Source organism: Lissotriton helveticus, chromosome 12 (assembly GCF_964261635.1).
Source record: "Lissotriton helveticus chromosome 12, aLisHel1.1, whole genome shotgun sequence".
Taxonomy (NCBI): domain Eukaryota; kingdom Metazoa; phylum Chordata; class Amphibia; order Caudata; family Salamandridae; genus Lissotriton; species Lissotriton helveticus.
The window spans coordinates 895,401,753-895,418,856 of NC_136073.1; the positions used below are offsets into that span (position 1 = coordinate 895,401,753).

A 17,104-nucleotide genomic window follows, 5' to 3' on the forward strand; every position below is an offset into this window, starting at 1 on the left:
AGAGAGGACGACATACAGCAATGGTTCAAGGCCTACGAGATCGCTATGACCTCCCACCGGATCGATCGAAGCGACTGGGGAGCCGGTCTATGGGGGAGGTTCGTCAATGAGGGCCGCGATGCCCTGCTACAGCTCCCAGACCATCTGATGACCTCCTATGACCACATGAAAGCTACCCTCCTCACCCGCTATGGGCTCACACCCGAAATGTACCGCCAGAGGTTCCGAAACTGCACTCGGATCCCGGGCACAACTTGGGTGGAATACGTGAACTATTTCAGCCGGGCCTTCGAGGGGTGGATCAAGGGAAGCAACGTAACGACTTACGAGCAACTCTTCAATCTCATGGTATGGGAGCATCTATCGAACAACTGCTTCGTCGAGCTCAGGCAGCACCTCCTCGACAGTAAATTAACTGATCCACGACAGCTTGCCGCCGAGGCTGACCGGTGGGAAATTACCCGAGTGGGCCGAACTGGGCCCCATGAACAGAACCGGAACAACCACGGTCAGCACCGTCCCCGAGGAGGAGGAGGGGGCCAGGGACGAGGGAGAGACAACGCCCCGGCCGCTCCCGCTACCAGCACCCCACCCCCGGCCAACCGGGCAACACCCCGGCGCGGCCGGGATACAGAGCCAATGTCACGTGTCACCGATGCCAGCGAGTCGGCCACTACGCCAACGACCCGAATTGTCCACAGAGCCAGACTCCGAGACCCCGCCAGATGGCTGCCGCCGCCCTGGGGGAAGAACAAATCTACGAAGAACATGAGGAATGTGAGCAAGAACGCCAGGAATGGGAACCAGCCGCCATGGTTCTAGCGTGCCTAGGGGGAAGAGACATGGTCCCGCGGGTCCCCCTACCCGCCAACACCCGGAAGTACAGTCAATGGGTGAACATTAATGGACGCCGGGCCGAAGCCCTACGTGACACCGGGGCCAGTGTAACGGCCGTCCGATGTCACCTGGTGACCCCAGAACAGATTCTGCCGAACGTCCTCTGCCCTGTCCGTTCAGCCGACAATTCGGAGAGTCTATGTCGGATGGCTTGCGTCCCCTTCGAGTGGGGAGGAGTCTCCGGCATGTTGGAAGTGACGGTCCGAGATGATGCCCCCGTAGACTGTCTCCTGGGAAATGATCTTGAGAGTTCCCCGTGGGCCGCCGTAGAGAGGAGAGAGCACCTAGGGATGTTGGGCATCCCGGATTGGGCGTGCGTAACCACCCGGTCCATGGCTGCCCGTGCCATCCCCCGACCCGAAGAACCTGAATGGCCGGCACCTCCTCCCCCGGTCGCTCCAGACACCGACCGTGCCGTCACCCCAGAACAAACTCCCGAGGGGCTCGTTCAGCCTCAGGACCTTCCCGGCCTGGATCAGTGGCGTCAGGAGGGGGGGCCCACCCAAGAACAGTTTCGCCACGAGCAGAAGACCTGTCCCTCCCTCGAGGGACTCCGCCAACAAGCCCTCGCCCAGAGTGCAGGGGATACCTCCGGAACCCATTGGGTCTATTGGGACAATGACCTGTTGTACAGCGAACAGAGAATCGCAGAGTTAGGGGCCAGTCGAGTACTAGTGGTGCCCCTCCGCTTTAGAGACTTCTTGCTAAACCTGGCCCACGATGTCCCCCTGGCTGGCCACCTGGGTCAGGATAAAACCTACAGTCGCCTGGTGACCCACTTTTTCTGGCCCAAGATGAGGAACGACGTACTCCAACACTGCCGATCTTGCCCCACGTGCCAGGCCAGCGGGAAGAGCGGCCGCAAGCTTAAAGCACCTCTGCAACCTTTTCCAGTGGTCACCACTCCGTTCGAGAGGGTGGGGATAGACATTGTGGGACCCCTGGACCCCCGTACAGCACAAGGACATCGGTTCATCCTAGTACTGGTGGACCACGCCACCCGCTACCCCGAGGCTGTTCCCCTGCGAACTGTGACAGCCCCGGTAGTCGGCCGGGCCTTGATGGGGATCTTCTCCCGGGTGGGCTTCCCCCGAGAAGTCGTCAGCGACCGGGGCACAAACTTTATTTCAAAATACATGAAGTCCCTCTGGCAACAGTATGGGGTCACCTACCGATTCACGACCCCCTATCACCCTCAAGGAAACGGACTGGTTGAGCGGTTCAACCGCACGCTCAAAGGGATGATTGGGGGGTTGGAAGAGCCCCTCCGTCGCCAGTGGGATGTGCTACTACCGTGCCTTCTCTTTGCCTACCGAGAAGTCCCCCAAAAGTCCCTCGGCTTCAGCCCGTTCGAACTCTTGTATGGGCACCCGGTGCGGGGGCCGCTCAGCCTAGTCAAAGAGGGCTGGGAAATGCCCCCTCTAAAGAACCCTCCAGATGTTTTCAAGTACCTCCTAACCCTCCGCAACCAGACCAGACGGTTCAGAGAGATGGCAAAAGCAAACCTGGAGGCCAGTCAGGAGGACATGAAAAGGTGGTACGATCAGAATGCATCCTCCATCGAATTTGAACCCGGCCAACAAGTGTGGGTAATGTCTCCCACCGAACCATGCGCCCTGCAAGACAAATGGACGGGGCCCTTCAAAGTAATCGAGCGCAAGAGCCCTGTCACCTATCTCATCGATATGGAATCTTCACGAAACCCTCTCCGGGTCCTCCACGCTAATAGACTTAAACCCCACTTTGTACGCTCAGAGCTCAGCCTCTTGATGGCAACCGACAATGGAACCGAGGAGGACTCCGAACCCCTCCCTGACCTCCTACGGTCTCGGGAGAAGGACGGCTCCGTGGACGGGGTCCGACTCTCGGAGGCCCTCACCCTGGAACAGCGCCAAGGCTGCCGAGACCTCCTGCTGCAGTTCGCCACCCTGTTCTCCCTCACCCCAGGGGTCACCCCCTGGTGCTTACACGACGTGGACACTGGAGACAGTCCCCCTGTCCGCCATCGGGCCTACCGCGTACCAGATCGGGTATGGGCCTGCATCCAAGAGGAGGTGGCCAAGATGCTCACGCTCGGGGTCATCGAGCCCTCAGACAGCCCCTGGGCCAGCCCAGTGGTACTGGTCCCCAAAGCGGCCGCCCCCGGCGCCACGCCGGAGCTTCGGTTCTGCGTCGACTACCGGGGCTTGAATGCGGTCACCAGAACAGACGCACACCCCATCCCCCGAGCAGATGAACTAATCGACCGCATGGGAGCTGCCCGCTACCTCAGCATCTTCGACCTGACAGCGGGCTACTGGCAGATCGGTCTCACACCCCGGGCCCAAGAACGATCTGCATTCTCCACCCCTGATGGCCACTATCACTTCAAGGTCATGCCATTCGGCATGAAGAATGCCCCAGCAACATTTCAGCGGCTAGTGAACCAGGTCCTGGCAGGACTCGAAGAATTCAGCGCCGCCTACCTGGACGATATCGCTGTGTACAGCCGCCACTGGTCCGACCACCTCCACCACCTCCGAGAGGTGCTACAGGCCCTCCAACGAGCTGGCCTCACGATCAAGGCCAGCAAATGCCAAATTGGCCAGGGGTCCGTGACCTATCTCGGGCACCAGGTGGGAAGCGGTCTGGTGGCCCCTTTGCAACTCAAGATCGCTGCCATCCAGTCGTGGCAGCCCCCCATTACCCAGACCGAGGTCCGCGCCTTCTTGGGACTCACAGGCTACTACCAGCGGTTCGTGAGGGACTATGGCAGCATTGTAGGGCCCCTCACGGAACTCACATCCAAAAACCAACCCAAGAAGGTCAACTGGACCCCAGACTGTCAAGCGGCCTTCGAGAAGCTGAAGGCCGCCATGTGCTCCGCCCCGGTGCTCCAGGCCCCCGACTACAGTCGGGAATTTATCGTCCAAACAGATGCCTCCGACCATGGCGTTGGGGCAGTCCTTTCCCAGCTGAACCCCGAAGGACTTGACCAGCCAGTGGCTTTCATCAGCAGACGACTCCTGGCCCGAGAACAACGCTGGAGCACCATCGAGAGGGAGGCCTTCGCCGTGGTGTGGGCCCTCAAAAAGCTCCGGCCTTATCTCTTCGGCACCCACTTCCGGGTCCAGACCGATCATCGACCCCTGCAATGGCTAATGCAGATGCGGGGGGAAAACCCGAAACTACTACGTTGGTCCATCTCCCTGCAGGGGATGGACTTCACTGTGGAACATCGACCCGGGCAAGACCACGCCAACGCAGATGGCCTGTCACGCTTTTTCCGCCTCGACGAGGAGAGTCCCCAAGAGGATGGGTGACTCTCCCCGCCTTCAGCTGGGGGGGACGCATGTTGGACAGGCCACGTGTAAGGCTTGCTCCCTCCCCGCACGACCAGGCCCGAGCCCCGCTCCTCAGGCGTTACACGCAACAACAACCCGTTTCCCGTCTCCTATAGGGCCCCTGCCCCTGAACATCTCCACATCGTGGGCCAGATTCCCTACCGGCCCTCTCGCCCGGCCTGGGCGCCATCTTGGACACGGCACCACGAGGCCGCGTGGCCTCCGATCAACCCTAACCCTGGGCCTGGCCAGGCCCCGACATCCCGGCACCACCATCCACCCAGGAGGTGAGCGGACTACTTGGCAGGTCAATGAGAGAAAGAGGTGTCGATGGCTCTCCCCCGCCAGGTGCCGATCGCCCCCAGCTCCCCCAGGCGCTGGCTCCACCCCCCTGCTGGGTGTCTGGACTCCCTCATCCCGGACCTCGCGACCTCCCAGTGCGAGGGTCCGGACATCAAAGGGCGCCAGACCTATAACTGGCGCAGCTCCAGAGCAGGAAGGCAGTTGTATCCTGGAGTCGAGAGACGCAGTGAAGAACTCATCCTTGACGGACTGCTGGCGCTGCCGTAGCCCTGCCTTGCGAACTACCGATCTGCCTGCTGGCGCTGCCGCGGCTCTCTGCACCCATCTTCATCGGGACCTGCTGGCTCCGCCGCGGACCGTCACTACCTTCAACCATCCCGGGACCTGCTGGCTCCGCCGCGGCCCGATCATCTAGAACGCCGAGCTCGAGGATTGTGAGCTAATTCATCTACCACCACATCCCCCAGAGTGGTAACGAGACTGTCCCGCTACCCCCCTTACCCAACCAAGAGACTAGAATAGAGGGGACCCCGGAGTCCAGACCTCCTTGTACCACCTCACCGTACTTAAAGAATTGCTTATAAAGTAACGTTGAACCTTATCCTTGTGTGGTGTACGTCAGTGGGGGGGAAGTTATTTGTCTGTACGATTACTGGAGACGGATCTCCCCGGAGACCTCTCCCCTTATCCTCGGCCGACCCTCCCGGTCCGTCTAACACACGGGGACTGGAGTTGGAATAGTAAATTAAACTATTCAATCTCCAGCGCCCCCCAACTCAAGTCATTGTAACGACTTGCGTTGTAAAACCTGCGTTGTAAAGGCATGCGTGGACATACATCCGCTGCTGGGACTGCAATCACGAAGGACATATTTATTGATAGTGTATAGGTGCATCGGTAGAAAAAAATACAGCATACACCAACATGATAATTTTTTTGTGGTGAATACAGATACATTTAAGGAAATACCCTACATTGTAAACAATTGTTCATCTAGCAGATATGTATAGTCTTCTTCCTCTGGAAATGTGACAAAGATAATCAGCCACAAGCAAAGAAACACTATCCTTAAATTAGTCCGGGATTTGTCTGTTTTTCAAATTTTCTAAATTATGCTGTAAGAAATTGCTTTTGTTTCTGTTTGTCACCAACTTTTGACTTTCTAAGATGCTAAAATAATTCACTGGGGTAATGTACCTGCTACTGAAATTCTTGTGCGACTTGCGCATCGCAAGTTTGAAAACCAGCCAGATAATGTAGTATCCACCAAACTGTGTAATAAAATGTACAGCAAGCATTTCCAATAAAATATATTTTTCTTCCGAACTGGTTGTTGAAATACGGAGAGTGGTTATAAGTTGCATAATATAGTAGCTCTGAAAAATCAGATTTTCTGAACAAACTTGGTCTGCGGGCCCGTGAATCCCTCTTCCCTCACGTGGGCTCAGTGTCATGGTTATGAGTGAATTAAATCCTTTTGTTGACAGAGTGAACCCATAACCTTGTGATTGAAATGGGAAAAACTACGATGGGTTACATTACTTCCTTCTTAAACAAAGATTGCTAACTAAAAATAGGTGAAATGATGACTGTTTCTGTTGGCATCCATGCTTAGAAAAACAAGCATTGGCATAGCCAATAGGTCTCGCTTTTGGGACCTTATAAGTATTTAGTTATGCAGCACAATATCCCTGGTGCACCAGCATTAACTGTTGCATGGTTAAACACTTATAAGGTCCCAAAGGCGAGACCTATTGGCTATGCCAATGCTTGTTTCTCCTTCTGACTTTCCCTGGCACCCCCCTTCAGGGCTCCCTTACTCCTGCCCTTCTTGGCACCCCCCCCTTCAGGGCTCCCTTACTCCTGCCCTTCTTGGCACACCCTCTACAGGCCTCACTCGCTCCGCTGTACTTCCATGGCACCCCCCTCTTTAGGGCTCGCTTACTCCTTCTGTCCTTCCCCAACACCCCCTATTCAGGGCTCCCTTACTCCTGCCATTCTTGGCCACCCCCTTTAGGGCTCCCTTACTGCTGGCCTTCCCCGGCACTCCCCTTCAGGGCTCCCTTACTCCTGCCTGTCCCTGGCACCCCCCTTCAGGGCTCCCTTACTCTTGCCATTCTTGGCACCCCCCCCTACAGGGCTCCCTTACTGCTGGCCTTCCCTGGCACACCCTCTGCAGGCCTCACTCGCTCCTTCTGTCCTTCCCTGGCACCCCCCCCCCACACCCTTTCAGGAGTACCTTGCTCCTTGGCACCCCTTCAGGGCTCCTTTACTCCTTCTTTTATACCCTGGCACCCCCTCTTATGGGCTCCGTTGCTCCTCCGTCCTTCCCTGGCACCCCCCCCACCTTTAGGGCTCCGTTGCTCCTCTAGCCTCCCCTCGCACCCCCCTTCAAGGCCCCCCCATACTATCCTTCGTCACGTGCACAGCACACGCACCACGCGTCCACACGTCCATACGTCCTGATGTAGCTGTTCATTCTGGCACTTGAGGCGCATTTAAGGGCTGCGGAGTCATACCTGACGTGGCATCGCCTTGCAGGGCTCCTGGGTGCCCCCCCTGGCAGGCTCCGGGGTCCAGGGCATACGGCAGAAGGTGGGGGGCACGGCGCAGCACGGAATTTCTCTCCCCAGGGCTGTGGAGACACAAGACAAGCCACAAAGATGGGCGTGAGGCGGAGGTGAGAGGGGCACAGATACCATCCTTAAAACACAAGACAAGCCGCAGAGATGGGCGTGAGGTGGAGGTGAGAGGGGCACAGATACCATCCTTAAAACACAAGACAAGCCGCAGAGATGGGCGTGAGGTGGAGGTGAGAGGGGCACAGATACCATCCTTAAAACACAAGACAAGCCGCAGAGATGGGCGTGAGGTGGAGGTGAGATGGGCACAGATACCATCCTTGTTAGAAGGTGGTTCTGACACTACGGGCCGCCCGGAGTTTTAGCTTTTTGAGCACCTACTTGTTGAGCTTTTACTGTGGGGGAGCCTCATAATCTGGGACTCACCCACAGTGAACTCATAATGAAGGAGACTCAATGGAGATTTTACTGGTGTCCCCCTGGCTTGACTAGGCCGCTGCACAGCAGCGGGAGTATGGGGCACCGTGCTGGTTACATGCAGACATGGGTGTACATGCGTGTGCACACGTGTAGGGGCTGCGCAGGGGAGATTCCTAGGGTGCGCAGTCCAGGAGCAGCTACAGAGTGAAAGGTGTGGCAGGACTTATGCAGAATTGGGTGGTGACATGGAATAGGCTTTATACACTAGAAAGGAACATGCCAGGGAACGTCAGTGTGTTTTACTGTGTTTTACTTCATTATTTCCCTATGGGGATGTGGGGCTCATGGCTAAAATGACTTCCACAAAGCCTACAGATTCCAGACACGCACTAATGTCCAGTGTAGCAGATGTGGAAATGAGTATTCTGCAAAGTCCAAAGTCATATTTGTACTGCTGTTGGGTCGTCCAGAAATGTCATATTTCTCTGAATCCCTGGCTGGGGTCTGGCCAAGGAAGGTTAGATTAATGCCCTTTCTTCCCAGAACGAAGATCTTCCCTCCAAGGAGAAAAAAGATAGGTGGAGCTTCAAGCCAATCCATCAACTGCTGTCTCTGGGTGCCAGGCACCAGGTTGCCTCATGTGAAGGCACTCAGGGGAGAAGGAGTTGGGTTTCAGAGGCCATGTGGCCAGAGACACTGGACAACGCCATGTTTGAACAACCCAGAGGCTGGACAAGGAGGAGGGAGCAGGGGCAGGGAAGTGATGTGTCGCTGTTTGATAGGACACACAGAGACTTCCTGCCAGCCCCCTACTCAACTTTTAACAAGCATTTGCAATGCAATAGGTCTCGCATCAGGAAAGTTTGAGCTATTGGTATTGTAAATGACTAATATTTTATTAATGTGTTGGTTTTGAAAATAGCTAAATTAATAGCTTTGTCATTAACAATGCCAATAGTTTTAACTTTCGCAAATGTGACACCTATAGCATTTGTAATGCAATATGTGTTGTATTTACGTGACTTAAATGTATTGATATTACAAATAACAATGTCTTCATTTTTTTAATAATTAATACTTAAATGAAAGTTATTGTGATTTATAATGGCAATAGGTTAAACTTTTGTAAATATCTTTTGTGAAGATTATGTTCAGTGTATTTTATTGTGATGAAAATCCAAGAACAGAAGTGAAATATTAACATCTTTTTGTGACATTTGTAATGAAGCTTGAAACATTGAGAGAACATATTTGAACTAGTTGTTGTTGAATGGTTGCACAGATTGATGTTGTGGTGGCGACGAGTGATGCTGTGGCATTGTGATGCTGTGGTAGCGCATAGTGATGTTGTGGTGCCCCGGAGTGATTCTGTGGTGGTGCTGAGTGATTCTGTGGTGGTGCTGAGTGATTCTGTGGTGGTGCTGAGTGATTCTGTGGTGGTGCTGAGTGATGCTGTGGTGATGCGATAGATAGAGTGAGGGCGATAGATAGAGGGAGGGCGATGGATAGAAGGAGGGCAATGGATAGATAGAAGGAGGGCGATGGATAGATAGAGGGAGGGCGATGGATAGATAGAGGGAGGGCGATGGATAGATAGAGGGAAGTGATGGATAGATAGAGGGCGTAGGGTACTGCCCCTAGAGTACCCTATTCCTGCTACAAGCAGCACACAGCATTGATGACACATGAGCTGTCCTGCAAAAAGTGTACATTTGTGGTCCCTGAGGATTAGTTTTTGCCCCTTTGCTCTAAGACAGCAAAAGTGAGAAAGAATGAGAAATAAATAGAGATAGAGAATGTGAGAGAAAAATTAGAAGAGGAGAGAAAGAGACAGAGAGGGAAGGATGACAGAGTGCAGAAAAACATGCAAGAGAGAAAGAAAGAAAAATAAGACAGAGAATATGAAAATAGAAGAAATAAATGAGGATAAATAGATATAGAAAGGAGCAAAAGAAAGGCAGTGAAGTAAAAAGGTACATTAGAAGAAAATTAAAGGAAGAAAAAACGAAACAGTGAAATGAATGAATGAAAGGAGAAGAAAAAAGAATGACAGAGAACGGCATAAAGAGACAAATAAGGAAATCAGAATTGAGAGAGGAAAGAGGGCAAGAGAAAAAAGACAACAAGAAAAGGATGTGGTGTAAGGCAAGAAGAAAATGAGAGGTACATAGGCAAAGAGAGAAGAACTTAAAATAAAATGAGAAAGAAAAAAAGGATATATTTTGTGAGTTATTAATGTCTTGAGTAGATGTTGTTTCTTGCAGTTATTGTAATGATTTAAATAAATCTGTTATATGTATGTGTTAAACAACATCCTATATAGAAGACACGGCCATGATCTAAATATTAAAAGATGATGCAGATATTGAAAATACCACCAGTTACGTTAATCACCGATACAAGAATATTGATACATTAAAAAAGCGTAATAGGTTATTGTTGTTGAATAGCTAGAAATGTAATTAAAATAAGAATGAACCCGGCCTAAAAGCATAAAAAGTCAACATTTTGTAAATGTCAGTGTCTTTTACTCTGCATCATGTTGGAAACTGCAGAAAGTGAGAGGTGTCTGCCTTATAGTGTAGAGTCTGCAGCAATTATGACGGTTTTGTCATAAACAGCTTTGCATTTAAAATATACAAGTCCAGAACAGCAGTGCGCAACAACTTTTAACTCCTTACAGAGTCAATAGATTTCACGCTAACAATTTTTTTGAAAGGTCAAAAGAAAAGCCGAGCGCAAACATTTCCTGAGCCTATCATATATTGGGGTACTTTGCGCATCGGGGTTGAATGATAGGATAAAATGCGTGAGCTAAGTAGTACTATGCACAAAGTGGAACGAAAGTGTCTATTGTGTATGTCCTTTTCCCATTCAACAGACACGTAATGGGTGTGAAAACTGTGGTGTGGTGAACGTAACCCCAATGATCGGATTGCGACACAAGTATAACTCATGTTACATGAAATGACAAGTTTCACATAAATACGTTCACCATTACATTTTCTTACACAGCCCCAAGAATTTAAATCTCAAATACTGATTATCCACGACAGATTAACAAAATACACATGTCAGTTAATACGTTCCTATTAATACACATTTGCGGGGTGGGGGGGGTTGTGTTGGGGCGCGCGGCCGCTGCCCTGTTCGGATTTCACGGTTTGCTGGCCTGGGGGCAGAACGGCTGGTGGGGGTGCTGAGGGCGGCAGGGTGCGTGCCGCAGTGAGTGCATGGGGATAGGGTTCGCGTGTCCGTAGGGTTGGGTTGTCTTTGGGAGGGGGGAGGAAGCGGCGGTGGAGTAGCGCGCTTAGGGGGCGCTCCTTGCTCCGGCAGGCTGCAGGCATTGTGCGGGGGCCTCCGGTTGTTTCGGCATGTCAGGGGTGGGAGGTGTTGCAGGGGTGGCCTTGGGGGGTCCCGGCTTCCTCTTGCGGTTTGCGGGCTGCGCGGTTTTGCAAGGACGCTATTTTGTACCTTGTAACATAGATGATGCAGGCCCTTATTTATTTATTTATTTATTTATTTATTTATTTATTCAAAGTTTTATATAGCGCGAACATGATCTTTACAGATATCAGAGCGCTTCACAGAGACAGGGGTAGGGGCAACAGGACTGAACAGAACTAATGGGAGCAGTATAATAGTCAATAACATAATAGGAAAACAGTAGTGTACAGAAAACATACCAATATACAATCAGGTAACAAGTAATATAAGACGGCGCAAAGTCATTGATCCCGTTACAATAGAGTTCAGGTAAACTTTGGATGTAGGGATGGCTTATACCAAATTCTAAGGATAGAGAGAACACGGGGTGGGGGCATCAGGAGGGTGATTCAGCAAACTAAAGTGTATCATATAGTGGTCGGTAGTAGGAGAGTAGCATAATAGTGTCACAAACAAATAAAAATATAGTGCCAAGAAACTGTCAGGAGATAAAAAATACACAGCGATGCAGAGACTCTGATCCATCACCTATAAAGTTCAGGAGATCTTGGCCAGAAGGATGGTTTTCACCTCTTTCTTGAAGAATGCAGTGGAGGAGATAAGCCTGGTTTCAGGAGGTAGTGCATTCCAGATCCTGGGTGCCATTCCTGAGAAGGAGCGTTTGTATGTTTTTTCCTTCCGGAATCTACGAGGTTTCAGGAGTAGATTTTTTGTACTTCTATTGGATCTCGAACCTCCTGATATAGACAACTTTTGAGCGAGGTAGTTGGGTGCCTTGTGATGCACGGCCGAGTGTGTCATAACGGCAATTTTTAGCTGTATTCTGGCTTCAAAAGGCAACCATTTTAGAGATTTTAAGTCTGGGGATATATGCGAATGTTTTCTTGAGCCAGTAATGAGTCTCGCGGCAGCGTTCAGGGAGGCTCTTAGGGGTGCTGTTGTGGATAGCGGGAGTCCGCTGAGGGCCACAATTCCATAGTCTATGCGAGGGATGACTAACGCTTGTACAGCAGTTTGGAAGTCCTTGGCTGGGAGGAAGGGTTTAAGTTTCCTCAGTGTGTTGATTTGGAAATTAGCTCCTTTTGTTGCTTTGCTAACGTGCTGTTGCATGTTGAGCTTGGCGTCGAGTGTGATGCCTAGGGATTTCGCAGAATCCACGATGGTAGGTTGGACATTGAGTGCTGATAGGTTATTGAGCCAGGTTTGGGTGGTGGTAATTTTCGCCGGAGGTGAGATGAGTAGGAACTCAGTTTTCAGAGCATTTAGTTTGAGGTGATTAACGGCCAACCAAGATTGAGTGCTACTAAGTGTGGAATTCAGAAGTTTGATATCTTCCGGGGATCGTAGCTTTAGGTAAAGTTGTGTGTCATCGGCATACATATGGAATTGAACATTGGATGCTTGGAGCAAGGTGGCGAGCGGTTCCATGACGAGGTTGAACAGTGTGGGGGAGAGGGAGGATCCTTGTGGGACACCTAGATCTGCTGGCACAGGTGTAGATAGCACATTGTCGATCTTGAACTTCTGAGACCGGTTATAAAGGAAGGAAGTAAACCATTTGAGAACAGTTCCCAATAGACCCATTCTAGTGCTTAGCAGTTCCAGTAAGTTCTCGTGTTTGACCGTGTCAAATGCTGAAGAGAGGTCAAGAAGGATGAGGAGGCAGGATTCATTGCGATCTAGAATTTGGAGGGCGTCATCAATTATGTGCGTCATAGCCGTTTCCGTGCTATGTTTCGCTCGGAAGCCTGATTGATGAGGGTTGAGGAGGTTAAATTGGTCAATGTGTTTTGTTAGTTGGAGTTGGACACATTTTTCCAGCAATTTGGCCAGGGTGGGGATATTGGTGATAGGGCGGTAATTGTTCAGGTCAGACGGGTCAGCTGTAGGTTTCTTGAGTATAGGCATGACTTGCCCCACCTTGAGGGAGTCTGGGATTAAACCTTGTTGAAGGGAGCTGTTGATGATTTTGGTCCAAAGTGGGAGGAGCAGGGGGATGAAGTCTTTTACAGCATTAGCAGGTAGGGGGTCTATGAGGTGATTAGAGGGCTTCAGGGTGCCGAGCAGTTTGCATATTGCTTCTTCCGAGTAGGTGTCGAAGGACAACCATGATGCATTATTTTTAGGTTGAGTGTTAGTCATTCTGGTGTGACTGGGGAATCGGCTTACATCCATGATGAGGTCATTTCTTATGTTGTCCGTCTTTAGCTTAAAGAAAGCAGAAAAGGCTTTACAGTGTGGGGTATCACCTGTTGTGCTGTTTGATTGTAAGGGTTGTGTCTTTGTTTGAGTTTTGATTAGTTCGAACAGCTTTTTTGGCCTGTTTTTTGCTTGGTCCAGCTGGCGGCTAAAGAAGTCAGACTTTGCGCGCTTGATTTTCCTAAAGTAGGCATTTCTCTTGTTCTTAAGCGTTTTGAGATGCAGTGATGAGGGGTCAGATCTCCAGGTGCGCTCTGCCATTCGCATAGCACGCCTGTCATCATTAAGTCTGCCGTCATACCAAGGGTTAGAGATCTTGGTGGAGACTCTCTTCAGTTGCAATTGGGCGGCTTCGTTGACTATTGAATTCATAGAGTCAAGGTAGTGATTGGTCAGTGATTGAACATCCGAGGTACCTGAAGGGGGAAGGAGGAGACTGCCGATGTGGGGAGGCAGGGAATTGGGGTTAAGATTCTTCATGTCCCTTTTCCAGGTCTTGGATTTGGTAGGTTGAGCCGCGTTAAGTTTAACTTTTTCGTTGATAAAGAAGGTTATAATGTGGTAGTCTGACCAGTCACAGGGTTGGATCGCCTCCAGTTGGATAAAGTTCTCTTTGGCAATGATGAGATCGAGTATCGAGCCTTTGTCGTGTGTTGGTCTATCGCATATTTGGGTGAGGTCAAGCGCATTAAGGAAAGTTTTGAGGCTATTCACCACTGCGTCTTTCTGATCGTTCCAGTGGAGATTAAAGTCACCCAGGTAGACTTGGTTGGTCTGCCGACTGGCATTGGATGTGATCGTGTCCATGAGTTGTTGGGTGAATATGAGGTTGTCACCAGGCGGGTGATAGATGAGATGTAAGGCACAAACTTGTTTGCCCTCGCTGGTGATATCGAGGCAGAGGAGTTCACAGGAAGAAAGGGATGGGGAGGTGGCTTTAGTAACGGAGAGGTTGCTCCTGAAAATGCATGCAGTTCCCCCGCCCGTCTTGCCAGGCCTGTCCAGTCTAATGATGTGATAGTTGGGGGGGACTAGTATGTCCATTATCGGTGTAGAGGCTTCAGTTAGCCACGTTTCAGTCAGAATGGCTAGGTCCAGATCCATTGTTGAGACGAGATCAGCGATGTCGGAGGAGTGTCTCTGGGCCGATCTGCAATTGAGTAGGATGCATTTGAGTTTGGGAATGAGAAGGGTGGTCGAGCCTTCTAGAGAGAGGGGAACTTTTCTGAGGTTGTTAGGGACGGAACGAATAGTTTTCTTACCTGTCGGTGTAGTTTTGCAGCTTGAAGATCTTTCTGGATTCACTATGCTGTGCATTATTCCGCGGTCTTGTGGTTGGGTCCGGATTCGTAGTCTTTTCTTTGTTTTTTTTTTTTTTTTTTCCTTCTTTGCCCAGGTGGGCGTCGGCGTCACACCCCCTTGGGTGTATTTCCGGTGACGTCGGCATGCTTCCTGCGGAAGCTCCCACTCTTGGGCGCCATCTTCGGGTTCTTTTTTTCCGTGTTTCTTTCGTTTCCGAAGTAATGGCAATGTTCTATTTAGTTTGTATTTACCGCTTTGTACTTTCAAAGTCCATTCTTTAGTTAACCACCTCTTCTCTCTCCAGCCTCATCTTTCTGGCGGAGGTGGGTGGGTTCGCTAGTGAATCCAGAAAGATCTTCAAGCTGCAAAACTACACCGACAGGTAAGAAAACTATTCGTTTTGCAGCGTGAATCTTTCTGGATTCACTATGCTGTGCATAGATTTTGTAGCGGTTTCTCATCTCTGTGGCGGCTGGGTGGAAGATGAGCGTTGGGTGTTGAATATGTGCTGTAGCACCTTCTGTCCCACTTGAGCTTCCTTGTTCATTTGTATGTCCACACAGTAGTGCTTCGTGAACGTGTGCACCGAAGCCCATGTTGCCGCCAGGCATATGTCCTCTATGGGTGTGTTAGCCAGGAAGGCTATTGTAGCGCCCTTCTTCCTGGTGGAGTGGGCACGTGTCCCCTCAGCCAGTTCCTGTCCTGCACGTTTGTGGCAGAGTTGAATTGTCTGTGCGATCCATCGTGCAATGGTCTTTTTGGTTACTGCTTTGCCCATGAAGCTGTTTGCGAATGACACAAAAAACTGTTTCGTTTTCCTGTGCCCCTTTGTCCTTTCAATGTAGTGCATGACTGCCCTTCTGGCGTCCAGGGTGTGCAGAGCTCGCTCTGCGCTGGTTGTAGGTTTTTGGAAAAAACTCGGTATCTGTATAGACTGGTTCATGTGAAATTTGGATACCACCTTCGGCATGAAGTGTGGGTCAGTCCTCATCACAACTTTATTGTTGTGTATTTGTATGTATGGTTCTTGTAGCGTCAGCGCTTGAAGCTCGCTTACTCTGCGTAAGGACGTTATTGCAACCAGGAAGGCTGTTTTCATAGTTAGCATCTTTAGGGAGGCCTTGTGAAGTGGTTCAAAGGGCTCTTTCATGAGTTCCGTTAGGACTGTGTTCAAGTTCCATGCAGGTGGCGGCACCCGCTTGGGTGGTGCGATCCTTTTCGCTCCTTCTAGGAATCTCTTCACCACCTGTGATGTGAAGAAGCTCCTGCACGTTTCTCCCCTTGTGTAGGCTACTATCGCTGCCAAGTGAACTCTTAAAGAGGATGAGCTAAGGTTCTTCTCCAGTAAGTGCGTCAGATACCTTAGCACTGTGGAGTCCCTCTTCATCTTATTGTGGAGTCTTTCCTGTCTGCACCATATTGTGAATCTTTTCCATTTCGCAACGTAGCACTTTCGAGTGCTGGGCCTTCGTGCCTCCCGAAGTACCCTCAGGGTGCTTTCTGGTAGTCTCAAATGTGCGAACTCTATGTCCTCAGGAGCCACGCTACTAGGCTCATGCTCTCTGGCTCTGGATGTAGTACCTCTCCGTTCTGCATGGAGAGTAGGTCCTTCCTCCTGCTGAATCTGTGGGGTGCACACTGTGTCATCTCCATGATCTGCGAGTACCATGTCTGCCTCGCCCACTGCGGTGCGACCAGTATCAGTGTCATGTTGCTCGCTCTGCACTTGCTCAGTACTCTGTGCATCAGTGGTATCGGGGGAAAGGCGTAAGCAAATGTCCTTGACCAATCTATCCATAGGGCATTCCCCAGTGTCCCCTCCTCGGGCTGCCTGGATGCGAAGTTTTGGCATTTTGCATTCTGGCGTGTGGCAAACAGGTCCACCGATGGTGTCCCCCACCTGTCGAACAGGTATCTTGTCTCCTGAGCATTGAGCTCCCACTCGTGGGATGCCGATGTCTGCCTGCTGAGCCAATCGGCTTGTATGTTGTCCTTCCCTGGTAGGTGTATGGCTAGCAGGTCTATCTTGAGAGGGATGGCCCATCTCCATATCTCCTGCGCCAGCGTTGAAAGCGGTGCTGACTGTGTGCCCCCCTGCTTGTTGATGTAGAACATCGCAGTGGTGTTGTCTGTTTGTATCAATACCTTGTGTTTGTACAGTCTTGTTTGAAAGGCCTTCAGTGCGAGGAAGATTGTCTTCAGTTCTAGGTAATTGATGTGCTTTGCCGCATCTGTTGTCGTCCACAGTCCCCTCACCTTGAGCTCCTCCATGTGAGCGCCCCATCCCTTCAGGGATGCGTCTGTGGTGATGGTCACTGTTGGCGTTGGGGGCGTTAGAGGCTTTCCCCTTGTTATGTTCTCCATGGTCCACCATGCCATCTCCTTCTGCACTGCGTGCGTTACAACCACTAGATCCTCCCAACCGCCTGTGGCTTGTGACCATTGCTCCTGCAGCCATTCTTGAATGGGTCTCATGTGGAGTCGTACATTTGGCACCAGGTGGATGCATGATGCCATCATGCCCATGATCTTGCTCGCAGTCCTCACTGTCCGAGCTTGTCCCTTCCGGTAGAGGCGAGTTTCCTTCACCAGCGCCCTCGCCCTCTTCTCGCTGGGGAACACCTTGCCCTG

General features: G+C 51.1%; 1 protein-coding gene across 1 annotated transcript in view; it reads right to left on the reverse strand.

The window, feature by feature from the left end:
* The window catches only part of LOC144798190 (uncharacterized), a 204,520-nt gene that overhangs the window by 19,190 nt on the left and 168,226 nt on the right, over positions 1-17,104 (reverse strand). Inside the window, exons 4-5 of the mRNA XM_078668938.1 lie at positions 7,043-7,158; positions 5,721-5,794 (exon numbers count right to left, since the gene is read on the reverse strand). Of these exons, the coding sequence (XP_078525064.1) occupies positions 5,721-5,794; positions 7,043-7,158 (190 nt within the window). The remainder of the gene's footprint in view (positions 1-5,720; positions 5,795-7,042; positions 7,159-17,104) is intronic.